The 25,380-nt window shown below is 41.7% G+C and overlaps 2 protein-coding genes across 4 annotated transcripts; one reads left to right on the plus strand and one right to left on the minus strand.

Annotated features, from left to right (window-relative positions):
• Positions 1-867: 867 nt before the first annotated feature.
• si:dkey-56m19.5 (calphotin) lies at positions 868-6,273 on the minus strand. Its single transcript, XM_010735597.3, has 2 exons — positions 5,961-6,273; positions 868-3,679 (listed from the first exon to the last, which is right to left on the minus strand). Exon 2 carries the CDS (start codon positions 3,669-3,671, stop codon positions 1,479-1,481), a length of 2,193 nt encoding a protein of 730 aa, XP_010733899.3. The 5' UTR covers positions 3,672-3,679; positions 5,961-6,273; the 3' UTR covers positions 868-1,478.
• A 3,488-nt stretch (positions 6,274-9,761) lies between these two features.
• dync1li2 (dynein, cytoplasmic 1, light intermediate chain 2) lies at positions 9,762-24,499 on the plus strand. Of its 3 annotated transcripts, none has more exons than XM_010735624.3 (13): positions 9,762-9,926; positions 10,625-10,698; positions 11,091-11,207; positions 11,299-11,529; positions 15,126-15,289; positions 16,281-16,374; positions 16,505-16,640; positions 16,741-16,852; positions 17,182-17,241; positions 17,927-17,971; positions 18,120-18,237; positions 20,025-20,150; positions 21,030-24,499. In XM_010735624.3, the coding sequence occupies exons 1-13, from the start codon at positions 9,841-9,843 to the stop codon at positions 21,140-21,142; spliced, it is 1,476 nt and encodes a 491-aa protein (XP_010733926.2). In that variant the 5' UTR covers positions 9,762-9,840; the 3' UTR covers positions 21,143-24,499. The 3 variants fall into 3 exon arrangements, with proteins under 3 accessions (XP_010733926.2, XP_010733917.2, XP_019134898.1); XM_010735615.3 differs by having other exon boundaries at positions 9,763-9,926; positions 20,022-20,150; XM_019279353.2 differs by having other exon boundaries at positions 9,763-9,926; positions 20,022-20,150; positions 21,035-24,499.
• Positions 24,500-25,380: the final 881 nt, after the last annotated feature.

Consider the following 25,380-nt stretch of genomic DNA (forward strand, 5'->3'; position numbering starts at 1 on the left):
ACACAAATATAACTTTACTCCCTCTTGTTACTGCATGCGCGTTAGCACCTGCACGACAAAGACCCTCCAGTCTCTGACATTAGTGTGAGCAGCAGGCGTGTCAGCATTATGCAAGGAGGCATCAGGTGGGTGTCAAAACATGTTTATCTCAACCAATTACCAACCCCCGTTGCTTGATTCCAGTTCATGAAAATGTCTGTAACCACAAGAGAGGGTAAATGATTTTGACATCTTCTTTTCAACTATGCAGCATCAGAGCACTTGCTTTCATCCCAGAACACCCCCATCCCCTCCCCCACCTTCCTTCTCTCTGCCTCCTGCAAGCATTCCTGCCCTCCCCCCACCCCCCTTTAGCTCCCCTTGCCAGTATGGATCTGTGAAATGTTGGCAGGGTGTGCTGCTATTGCATGGAGCCTCTGCGATAGGCATGGTGATGTGAGAGAACGAAGGTGAGAAAAGAAAAAAAAAAAACAGAAATCCTCTCATATCTCTGGGTACAGTCAAATCCTTTTTGTTTGCCCACTCGTGACATGCAGGCTGCATACAATAGGCAGCCATGTTCCACCAACCAAAATATTTGTCATGTGGCCAGTGACCTAAAGGACATTGCTCTTCTTAGATACGAACAATCAGTCAAGCGCTAACCTACTAGAGCTGATATGAGCTTTAGTGCCAGTGGATGTCAACAAGTGGTTTGATATTAACAGAGCCCAGATGTTCTGTAAATAATGTTGCTCTGCTTCTCTTATAGCTAGAGTGACAAAAACTCATTCTTGGATATTTTGATTTGCTCCTTAGCTTAAAGTACAATAATTCTTACCCAGTGCCTCAGACATACGTAAAGATGTGAAAAGAAAAGAAGATCACTGTAGGCTATAACAATCTCTTTTTATTCTCTATTCCGAACAATCAGTTTAAAATGAACAGTCCTCACATGTACCGTTGTTATAAAAGACCAAAACATTTATGTCTCTGCATATAGTAATAGAAAGGTTATATGACATTCTAAATCAGATAACATACTAATTAATAATGGATGCTGTTTCAATAAACCACTTTGTAATATTCATCAGGCTCACATACAAAGACAGATTTATTCATTTCATTCATTTATATCATCAGTATCAGTATTTTTGCTCTGTTGTTTAGTTTCATTGTCTGACTGTACTTACCCTCAAAATCCAAACTCAAGTCTCCTCTCTGCACTTCCAGTCTCTCTCTGTCTGTCTCTCTCTCTCTCTCTCTCTCTCTCTCTCTCTCTCTTTGTCTGTCTGTCTTGTCTGTCTGTTGGTCTCTCTTTCTATCCTCAAGTGGTTGCATTTCATTTTTGGTTACTCAAAAGAAAATATCCTCTTTGCCTGAGTTACCACTATAGACATTGCGGTGATTACAGCCTTCCAGAAAGCCTATCTGTTTTTGGCTCTCTCACATCGGAGGATTAAAACTGAATTCACATTGATTTGTAAGATGGCTTCTTTTCAGACTGCCTGGGTAACCTCAGTGCCGAGACCATCCACCATATCCGGGACTGCATCGGGAACTTCCTGGACATCCCCACTCACGTTCACATCCTTTTTCAGTTCAAAGTCACTTTGCTCCTTGATAGGCGCCTCCTCTGGCTTTTCATTACCATTAACACATTCCTCTGTCGTCATGGCAGCAGAATTTGTGCACTCTCCATTCACAGCTGGAAGTGCATCTACTTCTGCCACATCCTCTGTAACAGAGGGGCTCTCTAAATTTCCGTTTTCCATCTTGCTTTGTACCTCAGGTTCCTGGGAAGGCACCTCTTCTGCAGATGTTTCAGCTACCTCTTCAGGCTCAGCAGTAATTTCACTGGCAGAGACAGACTCTATGACAATCTCAGGGATGGGTTCTGCTGCTTCTGGCTCAGGTGCTGGCTCAGCAGCAGATACTTCTGTTGGAACAGATTCCTCTTCTACAGGTTTATCAGTGTGGACCTCTGCTGCAGTCTCCGAGCCCACAGTTGCTTCTGCTCCACCAGCCTCAAGGGTAATGTCAGACGTGGCTACAGTTGGTTCTGGCTCAACTTCTACTTGTTGCTCTGCTGCCGATTCTACAATATCAGCCTTTTGCTCAGGCTCTGGCTCTAATACTTCCTCTGGTTCTGGCTCTGGTGCCTTCTCTGGTTCAAGTTCTGGCTCTGACTTGAGTGTTTGCTCTGGTTCTGGGGCTTGCTCCAGCACTGGCTCTGCAGCTAGCTCAGCCACTGGCTCAGGTTCAGGGACAGCAGCAGGCAGCACTGTCTGCTCCACAGTGACTTCTGGCTCAGTAACAGTCTCTGGTGTGGGCTCTGGCTCTTGGTCCTTAGGTGCTTCCTCCACACTGACAGGAACAACCTCTGGCACTGACACAGATTCTACAGTTGCAGCAGGTTCTTCTACAGGGAGCTCTTCAGGTGCAGCTGTAGGCATGGGTTCCTCCGATGCTGCTGCTGTAGCATCTGGGATCTGTACTGGAGATTGTTCCTCTATGACTGGGGCTGGCTCCTCTGCTGTTGGAACAGATTCCTCTGCTGCTACAACTGGTTCTATAACTACTGGAGCTGGTTCATCTACTGCTGCTGCAACTGGTTCCTCTACTGGAGCTGGTACCTCTGCTGCTGCAGGTGATTCCTCTACTGGAGCTGGTACCTCTGCTGCTGCAGGTGGTTCCTCTACTGGAGCTGGTACCTCTACTGCTGCAGGTGATTCCTCTACTGGAGCTGGTACCTCTACTGCTGCAGGTGATTCCTCTACTGGAGCTGGTACCTCTACTGCTGCAGGTGTTTCCTCTACTGGAGCTAGTACCTCTACTGCTGCAGGTGGTTCCTCTTCTGGGGCTGGTACCTCTGCAGCTGCAGGTAGTTCCCATACTGGAGCTGGTACCTCTGCAACTGCTGGTAGTTCCTCCACTGGGGCTGGGACTTCTGCTGCTGCAGGTTCCTCCACTGGAGCTGGTGCCTCTGCTGCTGCAGGTGGTTCCTCTACTGGAGCTGGTACCTCTGCTGCTACAGATGGTTCCTCTACTGGAGCTGGTACCTCTGCTGCTGCAAGTGGTTCCTCTACTGGAGCTGGTACCTCTACTGCTGCAGGTGGTTCCTCTACTGGAGCTGGTACCTCTGCTGCTACCGATGGTTCCTCTACTGGAGCTGGTACCTCTACTGCTGCAGGTGGTTCCTCTACTGGAGCTGGTACCTCTGCTGCTGCAGGTGGTTCCTCTACTGGAGCTGGTACCTCTGCTGCTACAGATGGTTCCTCTACTGGAGCTGGTACCACTGCTGCTAAAACTGGTTCCTCAGTTGGAGTTGGTACCTCTGCTGCTGCAACAGGTTCTTCTACTACTGCAGCTGGTTCCTCTGCTGCTACAACTGGTTCTTTCGCGGCTGGAGCTGGTTCCTCTGCCGCTGCAGCTGGTTCTTTCGCAACTGGAGCTGCCACCTGTGCTGCTGCAACTGGCTCCTCTGGAGGTGGAGTTTTGGGTTCTTCTGGGGCTTTTACAGCTTCAGTTACTGCTGCCTCAGCTGTTGACTTAACTTCTGTGGGCGTGGCTGCAGCCTCCACTTCAGCAGACTTCTCTGCACTTGTAGCTGTCACTGCGGCCTCTTCCTTCGCCTCTTTGGGGTCGCTCACATCATATCCCTTCCTCTTCTTGCTCAGTTTGCCTCCCATGGTGTCTCCTAGGAACAAGTGGATGAAGGTAATATGAGAGATTAAACACTGAAACATTGTTTAATTTGGCCCCTGTCTCTTTAATCATGGATGTTTAAAAAAACATTGCATTACATTGTCCAGGAGAATATATACAGTACATATATAAAACAGAAAGACCACAGCTGGCAGGGTTGAAAGGCAGCAGTGTTAACCACTGAACTGCTGAAGCATGGAGGTGATCTTCTTCATTTACACATGTGCATGTTTACTTAAGGAAGTTAAAATGTATACAGCATATCGCTTGTGAACATAAGGAATGTGTTTTGTCAAACCTTTTAAAATGCAGCGTGGATCTAACTTAGTTCAAATGTAAAACAGTGTTCAGTCAGAAAGAATAAGGGAGAGAAGTGATTTGTCTGTAAGTGAACTAGAAAACAAATGTAAATGCATGGGAACCTCAGTCAGATCAGACAGCTCCACAGACTCTCTACCCTTTCAGGAATGTTGGGTAAGGCTCAGTGCCAAATAAGCCCACAACTCTGAGTTGAACATCTATGATGTAGATGTACAACTATTCCTCTCTCAGCTTGAGAGACTCCAAACTACACAGCTCAGTGAGTTTAACATAGATAAAGACAGTCCAGAGCCTGCAGTCATATTCACATACAAGATATAAAAGACAAAACTGATTTTCTATATGGATTTACACGTTATTGTAAAATCACAATAATCCAATTGACAGTCTGTGAATGTTGTGCAACAGGCGTGTAGTCCTTTGTAATAATGTCACAACACGGTTGTGGCTGTAGGGGAAAAGTTAGTGATTACCACAGAATGTGACTTCCTTTCCGTGACAGAATGAAGAACTGGAAGTTCAAGTTTGTCTCACTAACTGTTTTTCAGCTGAGCTTGAACAAATCTATTGAATACAAGACAACACCACGGTTCTGCACAATCAGGTTACATGTTTTTATTATATCAATTTCAAATGCCACTGACCGATAATTTGATTAGGCAATTTCCGTTTGACAGACGCTAATTCAACAGCTTTGAATATTATACAACATCTTTTTTTATGGTCACAAGCAGGTCTTTTACCCTGAAGGACAGCATGTGGGTACGAACAATCTGGGAACTGTCCATAGTGCTACAATGGAGCAATCAAGACAGGATGCACCACAAACCAGGACAGGCTGTACATCCATTACACCAACAGTCTAACAAGCTGTCCACTAGTAAAAAAAACATAAGTCATTATATCTGCTTTTACAGCAATGCAGGTATAGTCCTGCTTTTAAACTTATTTCTAACTAATTATACATTTCATATGGTATCTTATTTGCTTATTTTTTCCTCCACAACCCTCATGGTGTCACCAACCCCCAAATCAGACAAAGCACAAAAAAAAAAGAAGCCTCCAGTTTTCATGGGAAAACCTAACATTGTGATATCAAATCATCAACTGCCATTTTTTTCCAAGCCAACTTTTGAGTAAATGGGAAAAGACAAATGTACAGTAGACACAAAGCTTTGCACACATATTAGAAAGATAAAGGAGAAAGGAAGGGCAGCATGTGCCGGGCTGGTAACAAAGGATGGGGATTCCTCACCAGCAGCTCCTCACTGACAAAAGTAATGGGTTGAGCCACATTGGCACAGAACACTGATGCTAATCTGTACTATAGAATGGAGTAAAGGCATAGGCTGCTATACAGGGGACTTCCACTATACCCCAGCCACGAACACTTGAGTGATAAAAGCTATAGATGGATCTCCATCCCCCATTTCAACCCACCCACCGCTCCTTCTCTCAGCTGCTCTGCCCTTTTTGTTCACGAGCATTTGAAAATGTTGTATTCACACGGACACGCGAAAGAAAAGCACATTCACCGCAATAACGAGTTAATATCACAAGTTCACAACTTTGTTTTGCGCCTTCTTTATCATAGGAGGTTTTTTAATAATCGCATGGCCTACTTTAAAAAAAGAAAAAAACCCAGCGGTGCTCCCTGAGAAGGCGCACTATAATAAATTCGACCGCTAAGAATTAGAAAAAGAAAAAAAGAAAAAACCTTCCTTTATTGTGTCAGCCTTGAAATGTACAAATTTACATAATAGGAGAAAGGCACACAGGGAGAGAACAATGGGTAAGCTGCAGCTCTCCAGCATCTTTCTTTCTTTCTTGCTCACTTCTTTCTTTCTTGCTCACTTTCTTTCTTTTTACCAACAGGATACCAACACAAAATAACACATATCCCCAAACATGTTGCAATATTAAAATAAAAACAATGCTCTGATGTGACCAACCTGTAAGAGAGTGATCAGTTGGGACTTCTTTTCCAGGCGCCGGCTGGATGTGATAATGGAGGTAAACCTTTGGAGTGACAGCTGCAGATTCCGCCCCTGCTCTCCGAGGTGCAGTGTGGGACTGTGGTGTAGGCTAACCGAGGAGTGCCCCTCACAGTTTTCTAGACATCTGTCGCTATCACAATCCAGCCCAACCCCACCACAGCTCCAACTGCAATCTATACCCTCCCAATCTTTAACCCCTCCTCTCCCGCACACACCCACTCCAGCGCATATATCCTCTGTTGTATGAATACATCTGCGGACTGAAGATGATTATGAGCTGACTGTAAAAATGCACATTTCTCCTTTTGTTTCTTCTCTTGCATAACAAAGTAATAAAAAGTGAAACGAGGAACAAGTTTAAAGACATTCACAGTCATTTATGACGCAGGCTGGTTCTGAAAGTGCTATATTTAATCTGCATGATTGCAGTATGTGATTTATTCCTGAGTTGTGGTAAACTGTTAATATGTCTACATCACTGTTTGGACGGTGGGCCTCTGAATATGTCATCTTAATCATGTGATATTATAGAAATATACAGAAACAGGCTGTGTGACGTATTAATGTGCTGTCACATGCCTGGCCTTTAAATGTTCTTGTTATGGACCATTGTGAAATATCCTGATACATTACGCTTTTTTGGTATTTGACTTCCACGTGTTAATGGGGCAAAGTTGCTCCGGGTGAAATTCAACAACTGACCCTTCCAGGTGATCAACAATTTGACCCGAGCTTGCATGCCACTGACACACTGCTAGGATGAGGCACTGACATTGAAACACCTACTGTAAACTCATTTAAACTGCTAGGATATATTTGGCTGAAAGACCTCATATCTCTTAGTCCACTACTTGTCTCCACTTGCAGACTTCCTGTGGGGAAAAAAAGGTGAGATTAGGTATTTTACACTTCACACAGAATGTTTCTCTCTGTGAAACTGAAAGAAAGGAAATGCAAATTCCCCAACAACTGAAACAATGATCTTACCTTGCTCAAAACTCACCTGGCTGCATTTGATCAGAAATGCTCTTGGGAAAAGTAGTCAAACAGGTTAATGGGTTTCACATACAGGTATACATTATGTACACCACAGTAGGGAAACTGTGTTTCAGTGCATATAACAAAAAATATTTTTGGAAATATATTTTTAAAGTGAGTGAAGTTTTATATTATATCTTTTTATTTACATCAAATCTTTAAATAAATACATTTATCACTCTATATTTTAGAGTTAATATCAGACAGACAGAATTATTGAGGAGACAGCACCCTCTCCTGTTACAAGAGCCTATAGTACAACACGGTGACTATTGAGAAACCTCGATATAATAATGATACACTGCAAAATCTTTAGACGCAACAATGACACAGTTTTATTTATGTTTTTTGCAAGTATTTTCTGTTTCTCCCATTTCTTGCCAGATCTACATCTTGTTCTCTACTTGTTCTGCTCTCTAGATGTCACAAGTTCTAGTTTCTGTTAAAGAAAGAAAGAAAATTAGATGAATCTAGTTTGTTTAGCCCTGCTGGCAGCAGAGCTAAACAGTGACAATAGGGCAGCAAAGGCTGAGTTTCACATGATGCAAAAGCTCTGGAATGCATTCCCCAGAGTATGACCACCATCCCAGCCAACCGCTCTGCTCCACATAGACACAGGACTCACAGACATACAGGGAGGCCTTGGAAAACTCCCCCTAGAGATACCATGTCCAAAGCTCATCTGTCTGCAAGTTCTGGTCCTGTTTGACCTCGACTGACACAAAGACTGAAGAGGTGGAGAAATAAAGAAACAGGTGCTGGGTGCTACAATACGCTAGAGCTCACCAGCAGAGTGGTAGAATGTGTGAAGGAATGTGACAAACCGCTGGGCTTGTGTGGAGGCTTTCTCAGTACGAGAAAGGTTATACACCCTTAATGTATTTTTAATGAATATATGAATGAGCTGACAACTTGATATCTGATGTTCCCTTCAGAAGGTACAGCAAAAAGTCGTTCAATAGAGAGAACTGATGCACTGTTTACACCACATCTCTCTACACATATGAAACACGAAGGGGTTGTTGAAGTAGGAGATAACTGTGCTGTGTGGCTCAGTTTGTCTGGGCTTTATTCGTTCAATGGCTGACCTGAAAATGTCAGCAGTGCCAACAAAAGCTTGTTTATAATGTGCACACCAACTCAGATCCACTGGTAAATTTGACCAAATAAGGATGAAGCCAAAAATAGTTTCCTAATGGTCAAATACAAATTTTGGATCTCTGCAGTGTGCACATTTAAAAAAAAAAAAAGAATTTGTCACAATTCAAAATAAATAGAAGCCATAAAAATCTGAACCAAAATGAAGCCATAGCTGTCTTGCATAAATATGCTGTCAGTTACAATTGGTTTATGATTTCTGCACGTCCATTTTCAGATAAATATAACAGCACCCCCTACTGGACACACAACACTCAAGAGTGTGTGTATTTATTTCCCACTTAGCATAAGGTTAATTAGTTATTGTGAGTTACTTATTCCTCTAATAATACCCCCTTTGTATACTTGTGTTACTTTAAATAAGATAAATTAGATAATTCATTTTTTGAAAAACTTAAAGCTGCGGCAGTAGATTTGCTGGACTGTCTCGCCCTTTAATGTTTAATGATGTGAACATTTTGTTGCTTTTCCTGTTTATGTGTTTTTGCTGCTGAATATATTTGCATGTCATGGCCGTGAGTGTTAAAAGGCTTAGGCTTTAGGATGCTTAAAGCTGGATTGCACTTATGTCATGATGTCTTTCAAAATAATTCAATTTACACAGTAAATCAATATCTGAGTCATCATTATTCAAGGAACTCTGTAGACAAAGTAGTTTATTGAAAACATGACCAAAGTGAAACGCTTCATCTGACTCGCAGGGACACCAAACCAGTTTCATAACGTGTACAGTATAATGCCTGTGATATTCCTCTTGAGACCATGCAATGAACTTTCACAAATCCACGTCCTTTGACAGAGTAGTTCTTGAATAGGTGACATGTTTGTGTAACTGTATCTATGGATACCTTCATGGTATGTGTTTTTTAGACCGTTGGGCAACCATGACACCTCCTCAAAGCCCACATTGTATGTGCAGGAGAATTAGCAGAAGAATGTGCTTTAAGGAAGCTGCAAATCACACCTGATCTGACTAAAACAGAGACATTTAGTTGGACCCAGTTTAACTAATGCAGGGGTCTCCAAACTTGTTCCACAAAGGGCCCCGTGTGGCTGCAGGTTTTTGTTCCAACCAACCAAGAGCACACAGTTTTGACCAATCAACTATCTGAAGGCTGAGATCAGTTGATTAAATGAGTCAAGTCTTTTGTGCCCTTTGTGGAACAAGTTTGGAGACCCCTGATCTAATGGAACTGACTGGTAAAATGTTTATAGGGTTAAACATTTAAGGTCAAATGCACACTGAAGGCTCTGGCCTAACACTGTAAAGTCAGCTCTTGATATCACACTGTGTTCTCGATCAGCTGCTATGACATCACCTATTGGCATGTGGCCAGAAGTAGAAGAAAAAAACAAACAAACACCTAAGTCAAATCATATTTTTTCCATATATAATTATCACGTTTTGTACAAATAAACTCCTAGTGTCTTATAATATTCATTAAGTGTACCAATAACGATACTTTATAGCTACTTTACTTGAACGTCGGGGTGTGCAGAGCTGGACCCAGGGTGCCGGCGCGACGTAGCCGTCAATGAATGTAACGTACCCTTGGCTTGCTGTGTGGATGAGGGCGGTGCTAACGGTGCCCAAGAGAAGCAGGGCCTTGCCTTTGTGGTCTGTAGAGAGAGAGAGAAGATGGCTCCCGTTCTGGAGAAACAGCTCCCGGGCGCAGCCGGGACAGGCGACAATAACAACGAAGATGAAGAAGGACAAAACCTTTGGCAAGTTTCTTTTCACGACACGGCGGCTGTCCTGTCCCCTCCATGCTCGGGGGAAGCGGAGCCGTTAAAGTGGTTCTGCTTTGTCACTGCCGGTGTCTCAGTCAGGACACCGGCCCGGCTAGCAGCGGCGTTAGCACCGACTGAAGCTGGGCGGTGCTAACGCTAATGCTAACAGCTAGGCTAAAGTGGAGTAACGTTACTGCTCGTTAGCTACACTGTAACTTAAAGCCCCTTAAAAGCGACTTTTATTAATAATAATAATATGAGTTGTTGTTGAATTAACGCGGCGGGTTGATTCATGCTTTTGATAGAGACAACACCTAAACACTAAACTAATGTTAGCTCCTTTTATGCAGGACACAACAAGCTAACGGCAGCGTTAACGAGCTGCTACTAACCGAAGTAATGCATGTAAACAAAGTCAGTAGTTAAAGTATTAAAATGTGAGGATTCAGATCTGTAGCTGACTTATTTCTCACGTAGTGGTCAGTGGAGATGACCGATCATTTCCTGTTTTGTTCGTGTTGTCGTGGACACATCTACTGGGCTAGCTCACACTGTAACACTTAGACTTACCATGTTTAAGTCATGGTAAAGTTACGTAACGTTAGCTGACTGATTGTTGTTGTGTTATGTTTTGAGGTGGGGAGCTGTCAGTGTGACTGTCAATCTAACAGCTCTGTGTTATAATCCTGTAGGTCCTCAATACTGAGTGAAGTCTCGACTAGATCGAGTTCAAAGTTGCCATCAGGAAAGAATATCCTGGTATTTGGTGAGTATTTCTTCACCTACATGTGTGTGTGAGTCTGCGTCTGCAGTGTGTTTGTGATGATCAAGACCGGACCGCACATAAATGATTGCACGTTAAAAACCTTTGTGACTTTTCAAACAGCCTACACGTCCAGCTGTGTGTGTGTCCTCCCACCACCCTTTTGCAAGGAAGACATAATAAGCACAAAAATACAGAGAAGTGTTCTCGGGTGGGAGCGTACATACGCGGGCTGGCCTCACAAAAAATGTGAGAGATAACTTTAATTCAGGGAGATCTGTGTGAGCCTCTGGCAGTCATGAGGATGTGTGTGCGCAACTTCTACTAATAATAATGATGATCACACACACACACACACACACATCGCATCAGCTAATGAGTAATATCTTTGTCAGGTGAGGATGGATCGGGAAAAACGACACTCGTGGCCAAACTTCAAGGAGCTGATCACAACAAGAAAGGAAGGGGACTGGAGTATCTGTACCTAAATGTCCACGATGAGGACAGAGATGGTGAGTTTACCTGCTGCAGCTTCAGTGTGATTACAGCTGTAGCAATATTTGTTAACTTGTATTTAACTACTACTTTGTTTTTCCTCTACAGACCTTACCCGCTGCAACGTGTGGATCCTGGATGGAGACCTATACCACAAAGGCCTGCTTAAGTTTGCTGTTTCAGCGCAGTCACTACCTGACTGTCTAGCTGTGTTTGTTGCCGATATGTCACGGCCCTGGACCATTATGGAGTCACTGCAGAAATGGGCCAGTGTGTTACGTGACCATGTGGACAAGCTCAAGATCCCACCCGAGGACATGAGGGAAATGGAGCAGAGGAGTAAGTAATGTTTGATGTGTACATGTTCATCACGTAGCCTGTTCTCTAGTTGAGCATTGGGCCAACATAAAGTAATAAAACTGAAGATTGAATCAGATTTGATCGATGGAGTGGTCACTGTGAATTAAAATGCTATGAATGGAAGCATCTAATGTAAATCCAAATGGAGCTTTGTTTCCTTTTAAAGCAGAGCATTGGTTAAGATTGACATGTCTCAGGAGAGAGCTCAAAGGAAACAGCACTCAGAAAGGGTGCCCGAAGCATCCCGGGTTGGAAGCTATGGTAGCTTTGCCTAATACGACTCCTTGCTGACTGGCTGCTGGGGGGAAAAAAAGGAGAGATCGGTCACTGCGTAGCATGGAAGGCAAAGCACTGTATAACATTACACATTGTCATGGTTGTTTCTAGGTCATCATCAGAGAGGCCCGTGATCCTCAGCTGGGTGTTCCAGCTGGAGGCAAATTGTGCAGATCAATGAATGTGATGCACTCAGATGTTGTTCTCCTGTTAATTTTAGAACAGGTCATCTCTCGCTTATGAACAGATCTTTTGTGTTTGGAAAGATTGTTGCTTAAGTAAGTAAAGTAAGCTGAGGCTGCAGGGCTTTACAGAAGGGAACGCTTCCCTGCTGCTGAAATGATGATATATTGCAAAGAAGCGTTGCAGATTAATTTGACAGAGCGTGTTTGAAAATGTTCTTGACATACAACATGCTAACTGACGTGACAAGTGGTAACATGTAGTCTTCTCTGCTGGCTTATGTGTGAAAAGGAAAAGGGAAGCTGGAGGCCAAGTGATGACTAAAGCACATTAAGTTGGTGTAATGACTTTTAATGGGTTCACATTTTCAACTTGTTTTAGTGGATTATTTCAATTAAGCTGTATAAATGAATCATAGTTGATTTATACAAGAAAGAAGAAAAAAGTAAATACTGGAAGTTATGCATTATGTCTTGTGTTCAGGAGATGAAGGCTTGAGCATTCATTGCAGCTACTGTGCAGTTGAAGTTTGTGTATTTTTCTTTGCAGTTTAGTCAGTCTTTGAGGTTTAGAAATATGTTTGTCAGATTTCTGTAGGGTTCCTCCTACTTTCTGTCCTTGTCCAAACATTTTGACCACACCCACTGACATGGTCAGGTTTCCAGTTAGCTGAGCCATGTCGTCCAGATAAAGCATCTTCCAGCAGGTCAGTTGTGATGTCAGTAGCAGATTGGTAAGATTGGCTTAGATTACGTATTTGTAGACATGAGCGGGCGAGCGAGTGAGTGAGTGAGAGAGACAGGCTGAGAGACAGACTGGAAGTCTGTGTGTCAGTGGCTTTTGTCCAAGGAGTCTTGCAGGCGTCTTGCATCATGGTTCCCTCCCCTTCCCAAGAGCAGCGTCAGGGAAAAGGAAGGGACGTAAACTGAGTGGGACTGAATACACTCAGCTGAGTGGGCCGGACGTTCTGACTCCTGCTGAGCTGTAAGTGAAGAAGACGGGCTGCTGAAGTCGCCTCAAGTCAAATTACAGGATCGACCTATTACTGCCAGGACAACACGTAGAAGTGAGAAATATTTCACTCACTGTTAGTGATGAGATTACAAATGGTATGTTGGCAAACATCTTGGGTATTTTGTTTTGACTCTGTCAGGTTCTGTCCTTTTAATTCAAGTGAAACAGACAGCTCTAAAAATGTTTTAGTCATGAGCCAGCAGCTTTACAGAGTACACGCTTTGAAAAATGATGCAAAAGTTGGGCTTGTCTTACAACAGCCAGTGAGACTAAATGTACCTATTTGACATTTAGTTGGCCAGAAAAGACACATTTCTATTCATAGCTGAACTTGAATTTCAGTATTTAAAGTGCAGTTTATAAAATTATTGAATGCTGAGCCGTCCCTTTTATTATGTGTGTTAGAGCATTTTGACCTCACCTTTGTTTGTGTAACAGATAAACAGGGGCAAAGTCTATATGTCTTTGTCTCTTTCAATTTGTATTTTAAAGTGATACTCCACCCAAGATATCTTCCTTTTGGCATCATAAACTCACCACCTGCAGGCTTGAAAAGAGACGTTGAAGTTTTCATAGTGAAAACATGGTATAAGAATGCCCGTCACATAGTGCACTTCCTCAGACACTGTTGTGGTGTAAGACAGAGAGAGCACCACGATGAAAAGTGAGTTAAGACTTATTTAATATTTCATATATAAAAACATTTAAGCAGTGTTGATCAATGCCTAATTGATCTCTTGCTTGTTTTCATTCAGTGAACCTCGTACAGTAGTTGTGTGCTATATCAAAGCCAGGCAGACCCCCTGTGTAGCTTGAAGCCTCTGCACTGGAAAGGATTTAAATGAAAGTCTTCAGTTAGCAGTCACTCAAATGAGGTTCAGATGTTGTCTGTCTATAAACAACAGCAGGAGAAAGAGATTTTCATGAATGATGTTAAATCGGCATGTTACATTTCTGCTCTTAAGCCTTAAGTTACACACTGCATCTTATTTGTGCATATGCACTGGATTTGTGTAATCCTGCGTCCCCTTTTAGATCGCTTGTAACGCCGGTCCTCGCCCCCATGTAAATCCCATGTTAAAGGCTCAAAACAGCAAGTCAGTCTGGCTATGTGGGCTGTCTCCAGCTGCATTCCCGAAGCTCCTGAGGAAGTAGGCCAAAGCTTCCTGCATATAACCCCCCCCCACCAACACCACCACCACAGCCTCACACTGCAGCTTTGTGAATGTCTAAACAGCTGGGGCAGCACAACAGGAGAGTGAAGGATGCTATTATTTATCTATTACCTTTCACATGAGGCTTATTATGTAACTGTGAAACGTTTAGTGTGGTTAGCACCAGTGATATTAAACTATGTTTACTTGTGTGTGCATTTAAATTTAAAAGGTCTTCATCGGGCCTTGAGCAGGAGCGGGCACATTCAGTGTACCCTGATTGTACCCTGTGATCTAATCTGAGGGACATAGTTTGAGGCTGAGCACAACAGTTAACACTGAGCTGCTAAATTAGGTTTATAGTTCTGCATCAGGGTTTAACTGGATATGAGTGGTTCTGTAGCTTTACCAAAGGTACCACCAGAGATGACGTGCACCTCAAAGAATTACATGTTGGGGAGATTCAAGAGAGAGTCAGCCTAACGTTCTTGTGATTTTTCCAGATTTAAGACGGGCTCGGTACGCTTGCTGAAGTGCTGTTAATGCTCAAAACATTCATATTTCAGATCTTTTTTTGATAGGCAGTGTTACTCTGTGTTTTCCAACGCATGTTAGAATGAGTCATAATTTAAAGAGAGAATATTCAAAAGTGCCGACCAATTGGATACCAGTTGGGTAAAGACAGGCAGTTTTATCTGAGGAGATGAACAAAGGAGCAGGTCTGTTGTAAAACAGGTTAAGAAGTGCAAGGTGAAAAAGCCTTTGTACGGTGTGTTTTTTTTTGTGAGAGTGAGTCAAAGCCTGATCATTAACAAAAGAGAACTGGTGAGGCCGAGGAAGAAATTGGAAACCAAACTAATCTTTATTTGTATCGAGCTCATCCGGTTCTAAACTTTCTGTTTTACTAATGGTCTGAATTCCTACCTTTTATTCTCTTTGTGTTTCCAGTGGTGAAAGCGTTTCAAGAGTACGCAGAACCGGAGGATGCCACCCCATCCTCCCCACAGAGACGGGCCCCGACAGCAGGGGAAGACGAGGCCGTTGTGCTACCACTTGGGGACAACACACTCACACACAACCTGGGCATTCCAGTGCTAATAGTTTGCACAAAGGTAAATAATTCCAACTTCAAACATCTCTACACTGTATCCAGGGACATCTCATGGTTTGGTGTTGCTAGAGGGGATTTTAACAACGTATCAAAGCTTATCTGACCTAATACTACAACCAAGGGTCAAAAAGAAGAATGATATTAAATACAAATACAATACAAATACAATCTAATAAATACTTGATTATGGTGATGCACTGCAGCAGTGTTGTCTAATTTCCTACAAAAGAGAGCACAAAGAGATGCTGTTGTTTGTATGTGCAGAATATGTCTTAGGTTGGTGTTCATCTAAATATGTCATCTCTGAATTCTCATGGCATCTGTCATGAAGCATTAAATTGGTGAACCGTTCTCAAGTGCAACTTCCCGTATTTCACACTTGCAGCCTTTACAATTGTTTTTAGAAATGATACCAACTATTTCCCCTCAGGGAGTCACTGCCTTCTGTTTAGAGGGTGTGTCCAGGAGTTCCTCAAAGTGCTGCTACATCAAAAGTATCCTCAGAAAAGTCTATGGATGCTTATCTTAGGATAAGAACACTTGGTACACCCCCTACGTACTGTTCTGACACCCTGTCCTTAGTTGCTGAATGGTTTTCTAGAATATCTTTCAGGCCACCTGCAATCATGAACTCCCCTTCCACCCTGATCTCTGCTTTATTTACTTTCACCGTCCTGCTAGCCTGTAGGTATCTCTCTACCTAACACAGTTTCCTGAGATAAACATACACAGAAATTCCGTTTATTATCAATAGACACAAAAAAAAAAATCTTTTGACTTTTAATTGTAAAACCTATGAAAGCAGGAAAAGCAGAGGTCGTGTCTGCTAATGACAATTATTTTTTACTAGGCACAAAAAAAACCAACAACATAAAAGCCCTGTAGAGGGAGCATATTTCTGTGGATCACAACTGTGTCTCTCCCTGTCAGAGCACATTTCATTGTTTGTGTGTGATTCAAATATTTGTCTGTTTGAATCTTTTCTTCTTCAGTGTGACGCAGTCAGCGTACTAGAGAAGGAGCACGACTACAGAGAGGAGCACTTTGATTTCATCCAGTCCCACATCAGGCGATTTTCCTTACACTGTATCCTCTTAATGCACATCACAATGGTTCTTTATATACATAACACTGACTGTTTAAACAGAAACCAGCCACCCTGTACATCCGTTTTTTCTTATCACTCGATGATTGTTGCCTTAACTGAATGGAACAGATGGAGCTGGCCTGATCTATACTTCAGTCAAAGAAGAGAAGAACCTGGACCTGCTTTACAAATATATAGTACATAAGATGTATGACTTCCAGTTCACCACACCTGCCATAGTGGTGGAGAAGGATGCAGTGTTCATGTAAGTGAAGCTAGAGATGCACTAAAACAACCAAATAGTCTAATGAATTGTTTATATTAATGCACACGCTGTAACTGAAATGACTCTTCTTTCCTTTCAGCCCAGCTGGATGGGATAATGAGAAGAAAATTGGGATTTTGCATGAAAACTTCACGACAGTCAGACCCGAAGATCCATTTGAAGATTTTATCACAAAGCCTCCAGTACGGAAGGTATGGGAATGTAAATACCGACAAATTCTAAACTTTAAAGGTCCAGTGCGTATGATTCAGTGGTGTAGTTGCTGATTGCAACCTGTCGTCTCACCTACTAGTGCCTAGCGTGAAGTAAAAAATGTCATGTATAGATAAAAAAGGCTTGTTCTAATGTATCAAATCCATAACGATTCTTTGATTCAAATGATCGTACACTAGATAAATCATACATTTCATTGCTGCCTTATTCTTTTTATATAAATCCCACACACCTGACCTTTTTAAGGACACCATTGCGATCCTGAGTGCCAGTTACATAACCACGTACTTTTCTTTTTTTTTCACAGCTGGTTCATGACAAAGAGATAAATGCAGAGGATGAGCAGGTATTCCTGATGAAGCAACAGGTATGTGCCAGTCTTAGTGCATATTTTATCATTTGTGTTACCAGCCAGTTCACTGTGTCTGGAAATTCTGACGGCAAGCTTTTTAAAATCAAAGTAAATGTCCCTCTATGAAAACACAGGATGCATTTTTAATGGTTTACTGGTAGAATGGTGTAATAAATAATCTAAATATCTAAGTCTGCTAGACTCCAGGACCAGCTCTCCTTAGATTTCACTGTTGATCCTAAACTAGCATTTTCATTATTAAACACTCTTGTGTTTAAAGCACTCTTGTGCTGGTGAACATCTGAAACTTCCACATGATGAGTAACACTACCTTCACTTCCTGTTTTATGGACAAATGAACCAGGAAGAGAGTCTAAAAAAAATCCCCTCTGCTCGGCAGGTTAGAGAAGTGTTAGCTGAGGCTCTATGTTTGTCTGCAGTGACTATCTATAAATGTCTGGTTTGAACTGAAGTTGAAATTGATTGTAAAGTGTCTTGTGTACACAGTACAGGTTTTCAAAATGAGATCAGTTCTATAATTATGTTTGTTTGAAATGAGTTTTCTAGGAATTCCCAAATGAGTCTGTTGCAGTATCCATTTTGGTTTAGTAGTTTCTATTTGAGTGTTCACTGGAACGTGTTGTTGGGCTCCGTCCACGTCGGTAAGCCACTCACTTGGTATCGTTTTTCTTCCCTGCAGTCTTTGTTAGCAAAACAGCCAGCCACGCCAACAAGAGGAGCCACAGTAAGTTTCTTAACGTCCCTCTAATGTTGATTCTCAGAAACGGATAGATTTATTACCTTTCTCTTTGCACTCTATCATTGTTCCTATGGGCACACAAACTAAACTATTTGTCTGTGACCACAGTCTCACTCTGGTTTGTGTGTTGCAGGAGTCTCCAGGACGAACAGCCTCGGGGAGTCCAAGGCCTGCGGGACGCGCCGGCCAACCCACTGTGACCAGCGGCTCACCAATGGCTGCCGTCAAAAAGCCTGACCCCAACATGAAAGGTGCTCATTTCTATCCATACCTGATTATTGAGAATAATAGCTTTTCAGCACTTCTCTACTCTCAGATCGAGTAATTTATCCCAGGGGGCTTGCACAGTACTTTGTATTTAATTCTCTTTATGTTTGGATCCACACAAAAAAACTGCTCTCATTGCAGTCTTTTCCATTTATCTTTGATCTCTGGGCTGTAATGAGAAAAACTTTTCCCTAAAGTGCTGCAATATTGCCCCCAATAGGGCTGTAGTGAGACACTAATCTCACGATACGATACACGATATTCAGCCAACGAGGATTCGATACTCTGACTGGACAGAGAGTCTATAGCTTGCAAATGCTGAACAAAATGAATCTGATCTTTGTCATATCACACCTCAAACAGTACTAGTGAAGAGTTTTTGAGTGAAAATGTTATTTTTCAGTCCCTTTGCCTAACACATATATGCAGTTTTTCAACTAAATATGTGAAGAACAATAAAATAATGCCCTTTTAATACAAAAGGTCCCATAGGTTTTTGCTTCATTTGCCGCATGCCACTTAGCAAAGCAAAGACCCTCCAAAAAGTTAAGGGGAACCGCACATCTCCGTCGTTACCGGAATCTCAGGAAAACAGTGCAAAAAAACACATCTCTCTATTATAATATAACTTTAGACTTTTTGGGCGGATCCGCCCAATCCTAAACCTGAAGTGGCGGGAGCACTTCTGCTTTAAAGCATGAAGGTGCCGCCATTCTCTTGAATCTCCTCACTCTGTCTGCGTAAACAGGAAGAGGAGGACATCGGCATCTGTGTAAATAAAATATCTAGACGGGTAACTTGCTAGAAATGCTTAACAGCGACACTAGCGGCTAATTGCTCTTCCTGCAAAGCCAACAGGGGCGTGACATGGGGGATTTCAATGGGACTTAATGTATCGATACTCACGGCTGAAAAATCGATGTTTCTGAGGAAACAACATCGATATATATCGCAGGATCGATTAAAATTGCTCAGCCCTAGCCCCCCAAGAGGTAACAACTATAATGATTCACATAACAATAGTTCCTGTGCGCCTCCTGAGCCCACTGTTAAGCAGAATTATTGAGCTTCTCTGCACCATTCATTACAGTAGGAGGCGAGAGAATTCCAGCTAAAATAATCTTTAAAACAAATTAACAATATCTGGTATCTTGTAGGAGGTCTGGTATTTTGGAAACATTTTTTTTTTCTCCGTGTGAAAATAAATCTCACACAGGAAATTTCTCTGATTTTTAGCGACTTCATCATCACATTCTTTCCTGATAAAGGACTCTCTTTGTGGAATATTTTTCATCTCCAAATCAGGGAAGATGAAGGGTGTCATATGCTGTGGAGAATATAAAGCCCTCTGAGACAAAACTGTGGTTTGAGGGTGGAGCACATACCAGAGTGCTCTGCATTGCCCCTTGATACGGGTTAAAGGGCTTTTTTTTTTTTTTTACTCAACTTTACAAGATGAAGAGAGATTTCAAAAATTGATTATATATGGCAGAATCTATAAATATGTTTTTGAAATGAAGTAGCTAACATGCTTTCCCAGACTGCTAATGCACATTATAATATGTTGGACACTAAAGCGAGATCATCTGTAGACTTATTGTTGAAAAGGTGAACTGCAACTTGAAAATGAGGCCTGGTGGGTGATTCTGAAGTAAAAATATGTACGAGCGATCATAAACGTGTATTTGGAATCTTTGACATTTTTTGCAAGAAAAGGGGAGTTTCATTAAACACAGAAGTGACTGTACGCTCCATGTTTCTCCTGCAGCAGGGGCTGCCAATGAGGGAGTGCTGGCTAACTTCTTCAACAGCCTGTTGAGTAAAAAGACTGGAGCCCCAGGGAGCCCAGGAAGTGGAGCAGTTGGAGCCGGAGTGCAGGGGTCCGCCAAGAAAACAGGTATAATCTCGTATTCCAGCCCTCGTCTCTGATCTTTCTCTGTTTACACACCTCCTTCCTTACAGTTCAGCAGTTATCGTTTTATCAGAACAGTTTAATTGTTGACTTCTAGCACCTTGTGCATTCAGATCCATGTCAGAGCATCGGCTGAATGCACACGTACTTCGAAACAAGAGGAGTTAGAAACAGTTGTTGATAGAGGCTGTGGACCATTTTGCATTTTTGGAGTTTTATCTCTGCAGCCTGAGAGAGAAGGTTAAAACAGGAGAAAAAGAGAGGTTGTCCTCTTTGACTGAACTTCTGACACCTGAGGAAACTTGTGACAGGCCTGTATGCACCAAACGTCAAATCATAAATGCCCCCATGACACTAATGCCACTCACTCCACGTCACATCCCACTGCTCTCTTGCTCAACTAATTTATTTGCCTGTTTTTTACTTGAGTAACCTGAGCTGTTTGGCATGTCATCAGTTCTTATTTACAGCTCCAGCACATTTTTATTTTACTTTGTTATATATTTAAAAAATATAACAAAAGTCAAGTACTGTTTGTGAAATGGCTGAATGTATGTGGAGGGAACATTGCACAACTCACCTCAGATCACTGACGTGTCGGTTTGGTTCCAGCACTGAGCAGCGTTAACATCTCTGTGAGCTGAAAGGATTGTGCATGAGTCCATGTTCCCTTTGTCTGATGATTAGTTTTGCATGTGTGTTAACCGTGGCAGCAAGCCGCCATCCTGCAGCATGGGACCGCATCACCATCCATCCCCCTCTTCCATCCGCTTGCTGGCCATAAAAAAAAAAACTTGTTATTTATGAACACACACAGACGCTACAGGAGATTACTTTTGGACTTTGTCTCCTGTTTTTTCCAAGGGCAGAAGCCGGGTTTGACTGACGTCCAGGCCGAGTTGGACAGGATGACTCGCAAACAAGACTCCATGGTTTCAGCTAACAACATACCACCGCCGGCAGAGAACGAAGCGTGAAGGCAACAAAAACAACTGCATCGTCCACTGCATTAATACTCTGGAAAAAAAAATACATGTACATGTGAGCATAAAGGAAAAAAATTGACCAAATTCCCAATGTCTATATCAGTCAGCGCGCACACACAGTGGTTTCACCAAAATGAGTTTCAGATGCTATCAAGATATTTTGGTGTTCTGGTGAGATGGGAAGAGAGAGAGAGAGGACGAAGGTGTTAATGAGATAAGTGTTGAAGGCTGGGCTTTATTGCTGCCCTCTCTTCCATTGTAAATGTTCTTTTTGTGAGAGGTGTCAGTTTACGGAAATGCGCGCACACTCCCTGGCAGCCAGCCTGCTGTGCTGGGCCGCAGGCCCCCCAGTTTTCTGGGGTGCAACACCCTCCTCGTGGGTTTAAAGAGTGGGAAATCTTAGCGGTCCTGTGGCCTCTCATTGAGCTTATATCATAGAAGGAGAAGATTTGACTGTGATTGGAAAGATATTTAAACTTTAAATATATTCATTGCGAAAAGTAATTAAACTTGCAAAACGTATGTAGTAATGTTAAAAAAAAAAAAAAAAAAAAATTGTTGGATATGATACTGATGTATTTATACAAAGGTCCTCCTTTTTATTTTATTTTGCGCACCAATTTATCGGTTTAAGGAAACGTTCATCTGTATCACTTCAAACATCGCTGACGTCATGACACTAATATGACAAGTCCAGATAGCTGATAGCATATCACACCATTCGCCCTGATCATCTCGAAGGATTCTGTAAATATAAATACAAAAAAAAAAAATCTATTCAGGTTAACTTTGATTTTGTATAAAACGCAATTCTGTCCAAATTCAGAAAAAAAAGCTTCTTTGACTAAATGAGACTGGTTGGGATTTGTCAGGCTGCAACAGAATCGCTTCTTTAGCTACAGGTGTGTATATTTGGGGAGGGGGTTGGGCAGCATCTTTCCTACTATAACTCCGAAGTGCCTCGCACAGTTAGCTGTTTGTGTCATAGTAGAGGTGCTTGTCTACATAAGAGGAAATGCACTGTAGCACCATCGGTTAAAAGGTTTTTTTTTTTTTTTTGTCCATTTCTTGTCATCCAAATAATTTATTTTGTTTTACATTTTTGTTAATGTACAACAAGCCTGTGGTCTCTGTTATTTCTCGGAAATACAATTTCTGTGGCCTAGCTGATAGTGTTCAATTGAGCAGTAGATTGAATGCCTGCATACAAACTGTAAAGGTTGCTGATATTAAGAAGAAAAAACCACAGGATGGAACTTTTGGGTCCTCCCCCCCCCAGACGAACACCTCACTGTGGTTGAAACCACTCGCTTTGCAGCCAAAAGACACACAATGGTTTGTTGTGGTTTTGAACAAAATGAGATATTGTATCCGTCAGCGTTTTAACAGCACTGTCCTCCTGCGGTTTCGCGTGTTTTACTCTCACTTGTACCTCGCATGTCAGTTAAAACATTCCCAGTTTCTACATGAAGTAGCTGTAGAAACACACCTCTGTAGGAAACCTGTTCATCCAGCCAGGTCTTTTTGTTTCTCTTTCAGTGCCCATTTAAAAAGAAAATGTCCTTTGCCTTCAATGTACAGCTGCCTTCACAGCAATGCTCCTAATTAATTTGTGTGTCCTTAAGGGGTTGCTTAATTGTCTTATGTAATTTCTCTTCTTTTTTTAAATGAACTCCATTCTAACTGTACCATATCATCAAGTAATCTGTACTGATATTTATGGTTTCACGACACCGTGATCTAATCTAAATGAATTAAATGTACGTCATCATTAAGTCTGTATGCAAGGCCCTCCTTAATCCAATGGATAGTGTACATCAATAGCTTTCAGAGAATTAATGGCAGGTGTGAAGAGAGCAGCTATTTGCTATTCAAACAATGGCACAAAAAGGAAAAACCGGAGTGAATTGGAACATGGAACCAAAGATGCATATTAGTCACTCTTTTCTGCTTTTCTAGTCTGTAATCATCCATAAGATTAACGAGCGGCCGTTTTGTCTTTGTCCTACTCTTGCATGGAGCTCTGCATTCCAAACTTTCAGACCTGTTTATGAAGTTTAGTTTTGAATAACGCCCTTTAAAAAAACAAAAAAAAAACCCGAATAGAAATGCCTTACTCCACTCAACCATATCCAGGGTTTCAGGAGTCAGGGGAGGAAAAGAATACCATTACTGTGTACAGCAGATTATGGTCAATTCTCTTAACTTGTCTACCATTTAACTTCATTTCTAATTTGCTCTGTAAGGGAATAACCACAAGACCATATTGGTGTACATACAGGATTTGATTTATTGTCAAAATTCTCCTACACATGTTCTCTGGATTTATCAAAATGAAGCTCTTATTATTTTTTTGTGACTGAGTGAAATGTGCACATGAGGGTCTGTTGCCGTAATGGATGAAGCACAATTATAGAACAGCCAGAAGCCGTACCGCCACATGTTGAGAAAAAAAAAAAGCACTTTTCCCTCTGACACTTGTATCAATTTAATATTGGTACAGTTAAAGATACTGAATGCATATTTTTCTTTCTGCCTTGCCTTTTTTTTTTTTTTTTCCTTAGAACATTTAGTCATAAATTTTGAAGTTACCCTTCACAGTAAAACTTCATTATTTATCTGCATTTGCTGCTTAAGGAAGGTGCCCCTGGTGGTCAGCTATGGAATAAGCGCTTTCTGCCTGTGATATTGTACATTACACCTTTTTTGCTTGGGATGTTTTTGAAGTAGATAAACCAAATAAACTTCCATTCATTTTAAGGTTTGTCCTTTTTGCCCATGAAACGTCCCCGTGTCTGTGTTTACATCCTATTAAGGCATAATTTTCATTCACCCATACGCACGTTCTGTTTCAAACAATTGTCACCCTAACTTGATTTTTCTTTCTAAAACATGGCCACACAAAATTTGATTTAGTTGAGTGGAATGAAGTGCTCTCATGCTGCTTGGTTTCAAAGTCGCACTTGCTCTTAGTAAAGATTGGATTTTGCTTTCCCCGAGATTGAATATTGAACCAACGTCGTAACTTTTGTACTCAAACGACAGTTGAAAGCGACTGCCTCTTCACATCCTTAACTGAATTGCCTTCGACCACTATCAACAGTCTGCATCTATACGAGACTTTGAGCTTCTGCTTCCTTTTTTATATTCAGGATATCAAGACATTGTAAAAGCACATGGCTGGCTGCATTTTTGTGTCCTGGATAAATTCAGAAGTTTGATTGTATGACTTTAACACAACTCTGTAGCCTCTAAGCTGCCATGTGGATTCTAGCTTCTTACGCAGACAAACATAAGGAAAATGTTTATCAGACCCCTGGCTTCAATAAAACAAAGAATCCAAACTTTGCTTGACTTTCATGTTTTTTGTGTCTATTTTATGATATAATATATCATGTTTATTGATTGTTTCTCAAAGGGAATATTTCACCACTTTACTACACTACAATATGAGACAAATGGAGAAAACAGAAATATTAATTAAAAAACGACTTTACTACACATTGACATTATCTTAATGGCACATCAGTAAAACACTGTATCGGCAAAGATTTCAAATTGATGTTCACAGCCAGAAGAAGCCCCTGTTTTCTTTGTACCCATCTAATAAAACAGGAAAGTAAAACAATCCTAATATATTGTAACTCTGTGTATTTCCCACCAAAATCTATATCTAAGCTGTCATAAATTGTTTCTTATTTAAGTCGTAAATGGAGGATTTCTGAACTCTAAACTCTCTATCCGTCCTGCTGTTCCAGAGTCCGGCACATTTGATTGGCCGAGGCATTGCTAGGGGAAACATTTAGTCGAGGTTAATCTGCAAATTCAAACAGAGTCTGATCCCTGTTGACGCTCAGCTTCATCATTCTACATCATAAACCAGAGAGCTGCACCACCATATTAAAAAGCAGAACAGCTTTTGGATGCAACATCTAGGCATCAGATAGACTTTTCTTTTTCTTTCCAGCATCTCAAGCCATATTGCAATCACCTAGGCAACCTTTTAATACCACTAGATACCACAGGAGGGCAGCACAGTTTGATCTAAAGAATAGGCCTAACCCTGAATTCTCAAAGTTTCCTCAACATGATTGACATCTGATAAAACAAAAAGACTGTTTTGATATCACATCAGCCAATTTTTGGAGAAAAAAATGGCACCAAACCAACATGACTATATGAAACTTCACAGACTTGACTGACCCTTTAACTGCACAGTCTTCTGACCT

Source organism: Larimichthys crocea, chromosome VIII, assembly GCF_000972845.2.
Source record: "Larimichthys crocea isolate SSNF chromosome VIII, L_crocea_2.0, whole genome shotgun sequence".
Taxonomy (NCBI): Eukaryota; Metazoa; Chordata; class Actinopteri; family Sciaenidae; genus Larimichthys; species Larimichthys crocea.

Excerpts from the sequence above, each read along its gene's own strand:
- si:dkey-56m19.5 (XM_010735597.3), bottom strand. The coding sequence starts at position 3,671 with ATGGGAGGCAAACTGAGCAAGAAGAGGAAGGGATATGATGTGAGCGAC.
- dync1li2 (XM_010735615.3), top strand. The coding sequence starts at position 9,841 with ATGGCTCCCGTTCTGGAGAAACAGCTCCCGGGCGCAGCCGGGACAGGC. Across the intron at positions 10,699-11,090 it reads AAAGAATATCCTGGTATTTG|GTGAGGATGGATCGGGAAAA; the intron begins GTGAGTATTTCT and ends TATCTTTGTCAG. Across the intron at positions 16,641-16,740 it reads GAGAAGGATGCAGTGTTCAT|CCCAGCTGGATGGGATAATG; the intron begins GTAAGTGAAGCT and ends CTTTCCTTTCAG.